This window comes from Corvus brachyrhynchos, unplaced genomic scaffold (assembly GCF_000691975.1).
Source record: "Corvus brachyrhynchos isolate BGI_N302 unplaced genomic scaffold, ASM69197v1 scaffold87, whole genome shotgun sequence".
NCBI lineage: Eukaryota > Metazoa > Chordata > Aves > Passeriformes > Corvidae > Corvus > Corvus brachyrhynchos.
The window spans coordinates 2,665,155-2,675,734 of NW_008239767.1; the positions used below are offsets into that span (position 1 = coordinate 2,665,155).

Here is a 10,580-nt window from a genome sequence, read left to right on the forward strand (position 1 = left end):
TCTATGTGCCTGCTGACAAAAGAGATACAGGCTGCACAGACATCAGAGTATTTGCATGGTACATGAACAGCATGAAAGGAAAGAGCCAGGATAGTAGGGGTTTAGTAAGAATGTGGGCAGTCATCAGGGCTCACTGGAAGAGTTCAGCTTTTACCTTTCTACCCTGTTTGATGTAGTATTTGCAGTTGGACCATGCCTTAGTCTTCAAGTGCTATTTCTCTTGTGGAGTACCAAGTAGCAAGGCAGCATCAGCAAACAAGTGAAATTTTGTCAGATACCATCTATATGAAGGACAGAACCTTTCTCTGCCTGCACCTCTGTTAAACCTTCCTAAATTACATACCCTTCCTAATGACCTGTAGGATGTTCAGCCCAGCCAAAATGATGAAACTCAGATTATACAAATATAGCACATACTTGAGAAGTCACCTCTTTATGCTTCCGTTGGTGGCAACAAGGGAGACAGCATCCTAGGTCTTAGCAGCTGCCTGTAAAAGAAGGGACACCCCTGACAATTTATCTGAGCATCTGAAGTGCTGCTTTTCCACTTTGGAAAAGGGGTCTAGAACACCTTGCAAAGACAGGACTGCCCCCACTTTTGCAAGGCAAATGTTAGATCTGGGTGTTAGACTGGAGTTACACCTAACCCATGCTCCTTTACAAGAGGCAGGAAATTCCAAATCTGTGATCAAAGCAACACACATACTGCGTACCCCCTTTAATTTTTGTTTTTAAAACAGACGGATTAGGACAAAACAAGCAGCACATGTTTTAAGAAGACTGGATATTACATTAATGAAAACTCTGTGAGAGTATAAATATGTTGCTGCAGTTTAACAAAAAGCAGAATTTCCTAGACTTGCATGAACTATTGGCCCACTGGCTAAAAGAGACCTGCAGTCTTTTTGCTGAAGAAGCCCAGCTATTCTGCTGATCTCAACAAAAGAACAATTGCAATGACAATAAACACCCTGGGATCTTGAAAATCACAAGAAGATATCAGCTGCTGTTAAACAGCACAGAAATAAAACAGTAGTGAAACTAATAAATACATACAAACAGGTTTATGGTGTCCTCTTTAGAAACATTATCCTATGAGTTAAAGATCTGAAGATTTAGCTTTTAACAGCTCTGGAATACAAGGAACCCATACAAGTACTTGCCTATCTCTCCTGTGTAAGTGCTTCACTTCTTGTTCCTGGCTACATAAATCAAAGGCAGGGTAAACACATTACAAGTTAAGAGAAGGAAATAATATGATCTCCTAGCAGACACTGGGAGCAACAGCTTTTCACTTATGTGTCAAAATGCTACACAACTATTAGTCTGGAACAAGATACGCCTTCTTTTAGAAACAGTCTGTAGCAAATCCATATTTCATCTACTAAATCCTTGACTGCTTAGCCTAACACTCACAGTCTTTTAACAGGTTTCTCCTCATGATATCTCTTTCAAGACTAGACTGTGCTTTTCTCTCATTTCATAGGCACGGATGAAAGACAGAGCTATAGACAGGTACAGATGCACAAAGAAGAACTAAGTGTCCAAATCCCAGAGTGCCAGCCACAAAGCCCTGGGATATCCAGTTACACTGGGCAAAATCCATAGTGCTGAGAGACGGAAAAAAATCTCCATTCTGATATAATTTGACAGTGAAGAAGGGTGGACAGAGTCCGCATAGATGCTCCTGATTTATAAAAACTACCTCAGGATACTGGATACACCTGAAAGTGGGAGGAAAACGGATAATACAACATTGACCACACTGTCCATATTTTGTGCTCACAAATCAGTTTTCTTTTGACAAGACTCATTTTTCACAGCAGTATCTTTGTCTCCAAGCCTTTGCCAAACAGTTATAACTCCATCAGTGCATTTGGGGATACATTTAACAAAATTGTCTTTTGCAGAAGTGAGATGATACCAAAGCAATGCAATTCTGAAAAACAAAAACACAGAGGGAAGGATAAAAGCTATCTTGAAAAACTAGTGAATATGGCCCTCAATTTCCTAATAAAATGCCCCAGTGCATTGTTGCTCAGCTATTATTCTCTTTATGAATTACAGGAAAATAAAATTACCATAATTTTGCAATGTGTGCAACATCATTTCATTACAATGAAAAGAAGACAAAATTGTGCTTTATTATCACCAAATTATGTCAGTATTAAGACTGCTTTAATGTGACCTTTGATCTTGAATTCTTCATGAAATCAGATGCACAAGATACTATTAATTGACATAACGAGCCTGGTCTCTGAAGCTGTTTCAAAGGCTGTGTCTAAACCCATGACAATCTCAGAATTCCTTAATGCTGTCCTCTAAATAATCAAAACCATTTTCATATACATCATCAAACACTTACACCCGTGCTTAGATTATGTGACTAAAACTTCAAGGCACAAAATATCAAATGTAAATGTGCATGTGTCCCTTTGTGCATTACTGTATCATCTTTGATTAGGGGATCATATTCAATTAATAACTAATAATAGCTTCGGTTACCTTCTGCAGCTGTACATATGGCATCCCTGTGCGTTTGTTGTGCATGCATGAGGGTAATAAAGAATGTGATATAATATATAAACCATATTACTAATCTGAAGAAACTCTGCTCATTCATCTTCTTCCCCTCATGAAGCCAGGCCACTACCTGGCTTATGTTTGAACAAGGCTAGCTTGATATGGGTTGCTACTTGAAATGGGCTTAAGCAAGACAAAACATTTCTAGTTGGTGATGGGAGGCAGAGGAATGCAGAACATCCTGGGAACAGACCAACCAGCCTTTGGCTGATCAGTGTAGCCTGCATTTGAGAAACACTACTAGTGACAGGGCAAAAACTGTGCGGTGCATATTAAATGTTTGTAAACATAGCTTGTAGATAAAAAAGGTCCTTCCAACTAGACGTTAATAAAACATGGCAGTGACCTAACACCTGCTGTCTGTGCTGCTGTCTCATGAAGCTTTGAATCAAGTTCATGGTCCCAAAGTCACCTTCAAGACACCTGAAAACCTGGGCTCAGGATAGCTATTTCACTTCACACAAGACAAAAACTTTTCACAGTGGCCTCTTCACTTATGGAGGCACCTCACACAGTAACTCTGGACCATGGCAAATCCAAACACCTTCCGCTCCCAGGCACGCTTCTGTCACTCACGTCTTCAAACAGAGTCACCAAGAAGGTCGTACACTTAAAACAAGCAGGCAACCACTCCATGCTCACCCCCACAAGATCACGACAACAGGCACTTTGCACTTCCTTTCTGCAGAGAGAAAGGGTGGGTCACACTTGTGAGGTGCTGCCGGTGTTACAGAAGGCACAAAGCTGCTCGACACGGCGGTGCTGACAAACTCCCACCACGCAGAGTGACGGATCTGGAGAGCTCGCAGTTAAAAAAAGCTTACACGGGATACAGTGCATTATTATTAGCCCGCAAGGTAAATAACGTCACATACAGAAAAACCAAAGCACAGATCTGTCAAAGGTCTGTCAAACATCTCTTTGAAAGTTTATGCACTCAGGCAGGAAAAGTTTGAATCTCCCAGGCCCTGTCTATAGTCACACAGCTATCAAAGCTGTAACATCCAGCATCCAAGCTCAGGCCAGCAACAGTTTCCTTTAACAGTACTGGAATATGACCCTTGTCTTGCTCCCACTCCTATAACTTTGTCTCAGTTTATCATCAGGCTGTGTTTGGTACTCACAGCAGAAGGGATGGAGTGTAACGCTGCATTTTTAAGGAGCATTTGGTCATTAGAATCACAATGTTTTTATACCAAGCATTAAAATTAACAAACCACTCTGGAACAAAACAAAAGAAAAGAAAAAAAACAACCCCAAAGTGACCAGCAATACAGTGCTAAATAAGAATGAGATAATCTGCTATTTTTATCTAATAACTCAATGTATAATACTCCAACAGCCCTCTACCACAGTGGGGCAACTCCATTCACTAGAGCATTTGTCTTTCATGAATTGTCAGGAACAAGTATTGCCCAGTGAGCGTCAATAACAGCTGAAGGGCTGATTCTGCTTGGTAGATGAGTCCTGGCACAGGGCTCAGGAGGACAGCACCAAGATCTTGACTCCTGCTGAGGTATGAAATGAACTTTCAAGGTTCAAATCCTCATCGGAAACCCAAAAGAGAAGTAACTGGCCTGAGGGGATAGTAGTTCTGCCTATAAGCTGATCTTATTAAACATTTTCACTAGTGACCATAGCACAGTGACATGGTCCACTACAAATGTTATAAGAACACTTGCTGATGTGACAGTCAGAAGCATTATAAATAAAGATGAGGATCAGAAAAACTAAGGAAAGGATCAACACACAAAGCGTGAGGTCATGCACTTATGAAATAATCAGATTCTTCTGCCAGAGAATAATGGCATTCTTTAGGTCTCCACAGCTGGAAATGGAAGGGAAGAAGAGCTGGGGTGAGCCACCAGTGTCCAGCAGACTTGAGGACAAAAGAGAAGCACTCACAAAGGCATGAAGTGAGGTGTTCCCAAAAGAAGTAAGAAAGCATTAATGTCTCTTTGCTAAGATTCACACCTCATGCACAATTTGCTCACTCCCACACAATGGAGATTAATTCAAGCGGGCACAGACACGGAATTTGGTATAATGCCAGGTTTATCTCAGGGTATGAAACCATAAATAAAATTAACATTGAGGAGATAGAATTGTTCCCTAAGCATGGAATAAGATTTAAGAACCCAGGAAGGAAGCTGCCTGTATTAAAGAACGCTGTTGGCACAACAAAAAACAGGTGCAATATAGCCAGGGATACACTTACCCCAGAAATCAGAAGATTCCTGTCAGGAGAATGAGACTCTGGATCAGGTTTTCAGTAAGGATAGCAGGACAAAAAAAAAAAACAAAATCAAACCAACTGATCAATTTAAGGGTGGATCAGGATATGAAAGTAGCCATATGAGAGACAACCATGTGGAAGAGTGCCATCTATGACAGGAGATTTGGTTTAAGGGTTGTAAAAGTCTCACAGATTCTGAATTCCAGGTCTTTCAAAAATGCTTTAAAATTATGTTCTATGGCCGAAATAAAAATTGTTAATTCTAATAATGTAACATCTGCCTAGTAGAGTAGGAGACAAAATCCACATTAAAATGTGAAATGATACACTAAAAAACAAATAGCCCATGTGAGGTCTTTTTTACTTACTAGTCTTCTGGTAACCGTAACAACAAAATGCAACGAGTTTCTACTTCAAAGAAAAATTTTCTTAATTTGGGGAAAGCTAATATACTTTTGTGTAAATGGTGACTCTTGCTAAGCAAGTGTCAAAATCTAGAAGCTGAGGAAGGTATAGATTGTAATGCATTCACTAATAAATCCACAGGTAACTAGAAATATTTGCGAAATAAATCAGCATTACTGTACAACAAGATGTTCTTTTGCATTCATGTGATCATTGAAAAAAAAACAGGCTAGGAAATAAGTTTTCATTTGCAAATTATGATGCCAATTCCAAAATCCCCAGCTTACCAAGATGTTTCTTTATGTGCCTGTTGTAATCTAAAAAGCACTTTTAAGGACAGAATAAATGTCTCTTTCAGGCAGGCTGTTAATACATTTTCCCTCTCAGCATCTCACAGAACCCTCTGCTGTGTGATGTTCCCTGTCCTCTGTGGGGCTTGCTCAGGCCTTGTTTACCTACACAGAGAACTGCCTGGGTGCTGGAGCTGTGTTTGCTGGATCGGAACAGACACTGCTCTTTGCGCTCCCGAGATAAGAGGGTGCAACATTCAAGCTGGTTTTGTGTGTCTCAATCACAAAATATGATCTTAATAATTACTGTGAATCAACTAAAACAGCAACTCATATCTTCTTCCCAGTAGCCATAAATTTAAAAGGCACTCTTAATTTAGTGCATTTTCATCTTGCTTCATGTGTTTGAGAATATTTATTCCAACAAATTCACAAAACCTCCTTTCAGCTACAAAGCAGAAGCTGTAAATTGTCCCATACCTTAGTTTTCTTTCAAAGCTCAGACAAAGGACTGTTCTTGTCCTTTTCATATTACGTCCACATAAATCAAAGCCCGGTAAAGGACAAGTCAAGTAATCTGAGAAAACAGCCTACACCAACTATGCAATTGGATTGTTGCATGTCATGCTTCCCATTAGTCACAGACAGAAACTGGAAACTTTTGATGAAGTTAACAAAGAAGTTGAGAGTAGAGCTGTTGCATCATGGATGTACTCAGTAAGCCTGTAATCTAGGACTCCATCATGCACAGCTGATGGAGTACTGACTGAATTTCATTCTTCCCTCTTCTTGTTTTATAGCCAATGTCCTCTCTCTGCAGGAAGGACACTTGTGAGCTGTGAAGAGGCCTCTCATTATGATGGTTCATGATGGAACTGACTCCATGTCTGTCCAGATGTGTTCTCATGCTTTCTTCAGACATAGTCAGCCCTGTTTCTATCTATGTGCCAACTCAATTCTATATTCTGAAGTGGGACTGATGGGGGAAGACAAGAGACTTTGTCCCCCTCCTGTTACACTGAGCATCATTGGCTGATATAAATTGGCAATGGCTCCATTAATGTCGGGACAGCTACATCAGCTTTATCATGTTTGATGGTCTGCCCTTCACCTGTGTAACTCAGCTGATGGCCACACAGGGACTTTTTTCCCAGCTGCACTGCTGAGAAAATGACCTTCTTGCTGATGGGAAAGTCGTGAGTCTTATGGTAGACTCACAGTCATAGTTTTAGAAGCAAGGAAACACATGTAGCAAAAGACAAGATGCCCAGCCCACTGGGGCTGTAATAACCCAGCGTCAGTAATGCAGGTGTAAAGTCTGTTTCATAAGCCCCTCGCTGGCTGTGCTGCCACAACCACGTGGTAGGGCACATCTGCAGCTGTGCCATCCTGCCTGCACTACAGAAAGCCCAGTTATCACAACAGAATGTAAATAATAAAGTGTTTTGCAGTCTTGAGGAAGTGATTAAAAGCATGTAAGATAGACTTATAGATGTTTTATATTTTGAAATAAACATTTTTCTACTATTTACACTGAAAATTTGATATACCTTTATATCATCACTGAATATAAGCAGATAGAAGAAGCATCTATCACTCAGAACACAGAACTGACCTGCACAATCCATGTGCAAGACGACTGGATGGGGATAAAGCCTGTGGCAGTGAGACAATAGCATTACTGCCGTGTTAAGAGAACACCAGCCAAACACACTGAACCACAGAACCGTGGGATCTGGACACAGCAGTTGGTGTCCACAGTAAGAAAAATGTCATGCTATTCAACACTTAATGTCACACTCAGGTATTAGAAGACACAAATGTTGCTACTGAGTATTTGCATGCAGACCTGCAAAACTCCTGCTATTCTGTGAACATCGCTGAAAGCTCCCTGGCATCTGCCATGAGGCAATTCACCCTGCTCTGGATGAATAAACTGAAGCTGTTTCAAAAGACAAGAGTTGCTCAATGTCTCTATAATTTGTTTATCTGCAGATTTTGCAGTGCTTCTATGACAGTGATTCAACGGTAGCAAAAAAACCCATGGAGGTAAACCAAAAGGAATGAGGTTGATGAGTTGAAGCAGTACCTCAAACAAGTCACCTGTCATTTATAATGGAGCGCAGTTGGCTAGGAGAGGAATAATAGGACACAGAGTCTAAATTGAAACCACAAAGTGATGTTCTGGAGAAACAACGATGAAGGCAGCAAAACAAAATTACTGGAAAGCATTTGCATTTAAACCCAGTATGTTTGAGAGCAGAATCATCTATTGTAACTTTCAATTTAAGTTGTTTCTTATATATAAAAGTTTCTCTACACAAAGAAATAAGACGAAGGTAAGCTAGAACTTGCCCTTACCCTACTCACAGGGTAAGGCCAGTACAGCTCTCTGATTAACCAATTTGTTATTGTTATTCAGTTTATCCTAACCTACTCTAGCAGGGATTTAAACTAAGCTAGAAAACTGTAGGGTACGCCCAGCCCCTGCCCTGGAGGGATGTCTGCTGAGATAAGGAGATTGCTTAACCTCCCAGCAGGACCCCCCCTGGGAAGGCAGCTAACTTTGCACTTATGGCGAGAAAAAACAGACCCAGAATCCTCTGGGAGACCCTATGCAGATCCTTTGCAACCCATTGGCCTTTACCCTCTGACACCCACCCCCTGTATCCCTATAAAAGCTAGCCCTCTGCCCCTGCGGGGGAGAGAGCTCTTGTCCCTGGCCTTCCCCTTCGCCGGAGTATGGACCCACAATAAAGCTACTTTGTGCAGAACCAGCCACACGAACCTCTCGTCTCTCTCTCTGGTCTGGCTTGGCCTGGAGGCTGCCCTGCAGAGCTGAGCTGGAATCACGAGCTGATACCACTAAAGAGCTGACAGCTTCTGCAAGGGCTCCTCTGCCAGCAGCTGAGGAAGACACCGGGCCTCAGGAAGGTGATTCCTTTCGGGACCATCTCTCCGGACCGGTCATCTCTACCTCGGTCAGAGCTACTGCCCCCTCACCAGCTGTAACAGAAAACCACCCTAATTTTGGAATTAAAATAACCCCAACTGGTACTCAATTTGGTACACCAATTTACTATCCCAGTTAAATGGTCACCCTTTTTAAAAAGAAATAGCAAGCCCTACACAAATAATTGCCCTGTGACCCATCAATGACAGTAACAATACTGTTGTCTGTTGCTGCTAATGGCAAGTACATTAGTACTGGTCTGACACACAGGCATGTTTTCTGCACCACAGCAATAGCCAGCTTTATAATCCAATAACATACTAGAATTAAAGCTGACATTTTTAATATCTTCTCGGTGCAGTATTTGGTAACCGCGCATTAGGAAAAGATGCACATCTCAGTTAATGCAAGCTGGGGATTTTGGACATCATTGTTGATTATTATTACTTCAGGACTAACATCGTGCTTGGCACTATGGAAAGCAAAAATTAAGACAGCTTCTGCACTGAGAAATGCAGACTGAAAGAGATAAAAATGCTGGGGAGAGAGGGCAAGTGATAAGAAGGACCAAACATTTTGTAAGGGCACAGCTTCTAGGCCAGCCCCTATCTTGGTGCTTGCTTTTCCATCTTCATGGAGATACTGCCTGCACATTTCAAAACTAACCAAACTTTCTGTTATGGTTGTATCCAAACATGGTATTTAGGCTAGACTAAGATGTACCACTAACTCTGGATGCAAAGCAAATTACACAGTAACTAATTGTACTTTGCACTTACACTATTTCTCAAAATGCTGATGTCAATAAGCAAACAACAAAATAAAATATCATGCTATTCAACAGAAAGAAATGGAGGCAAGAGCAGTAGGTAGGCAAGGGTCAAGGAAGAAGTCATGAGGGGAACTCAACAGTCTTTCTGAACCTAAGTCCATTTTTTATAAGAGCCCATGGTTCACTGCAAAGATAACAAAGGCCAAGTTTTGCTTTTTATAAAGCAGAGTGATTGCAAGAAAGTGTCAAATGAAGTTGTGACACCTCAAATCCACTACTGGCTCAGTAGGACAGGTGACATAAAAAATAGGCGGGGAGAAAAAAGACCCAATAAAGTTGTCTTCAGAAACAGGAGTTCTGAATAACATATTCCCTGGTACCTGGGAGAGCATACAATCATTTATTTTTGGAACACGGCCAAATAAATCTGTTTTCAAATAGAAAGACATCTGAGACAATTATATATTATCCTACGTGATCTGATATTTTCCAGTAATTTCAATAATTAAATGTGAGTAGAGGTCTCAGAGCTAGAATCAAGGAAAGCGAAAAATTACACCAAATGTGTCAAATTGCCCTACTGCTGGTATAGACACAGACAGGCAACTACAGCCATTGAGAACATGGGGAAGGAAAATGTCCCCAAATGGGAGGGCAGTGAGAACAGACAGAATTACTCTTTTTCTTTTTCACAACTTTACTTTCAATTGTGGTGGGTCAATCCCGGCCAGCAGGTAAGCACCCATCCAGCTACTCAGTCATGCACTTATTCCTTTACCAGCATGATGGGGCAGAGAACAGGAAGAAAAAAGCAAGAGAACCTGTGAGTTGAAGACAGTTTAATAAATTGTTGGGGTTTTAGGAGTTCTCCTTCTGTTTTCTTTTTCTGTTAAAGAATTTTCCCCATACATGTTTCCAGGGGGACAAATTACTGGGTGCTTAAGAAAAACGAAAGACCTGGCCACAGGAGGAGGGGTGCATCTGGCTACTCTCTTTCACCTGGGCTGGTGGGCAGTTAGTTCCCGGCGTTTGGACGGAGAGAGAGGCTGGAAGGAATTCGTCAGCATAGCAGGCTTCTGCTTTTTCAGCTGCCTTCCTTCTACCGGAGAAACCCCGGGATCCCAAGCCCACCTTCCCTGCCCCGCTGGGGCATTCCCAGGGGATTCCCACCGCAGCTCCTGAGTTTGGATACATCTCGTCTGCTACCCGGGATTTGTGCTCATCCCTGCTGTTCCAGCCTGCTGTTCCCGAGGGTCTGGCTGGACACCGGGATCAGCTGCCCAGGGGTTTGTGAAGCCCTTCGTCCCATCCCCCCCCCGGATCCCAGGCCACCCGCGCCAC

The 10,580-nt window shown here is 41.8% G+C and overlaps 1 protein-coding gene across 4 annotated transcripts in view; it reads right to left on the reverse strand.

Moving 5' to 3' along the window:
- UBE3D (ubiquitin protein ligase E3D) overlaps positions 1–10,580 on the reverse strand; it is a 165,072-nt gene that overhangs the window by 73,054 nt on the left and 81,438 nt on the right. The window contains exon 8 of one of the 4 annotated variants that reach the window (XM_017742826.1): positions 417–488. The exons of 2 other annotated variants lie outside the window; for them this stretch is intronic. In XM_017742826.1, coding sequence (XP_017598315.1) covers positions 471–488 — 18 coding nt within the window. In that variant the 3' untranslated portion in view covers positions 417–470. One more of the 4 variants, XM_017742824.1, reaches the window with a different exon arrangement.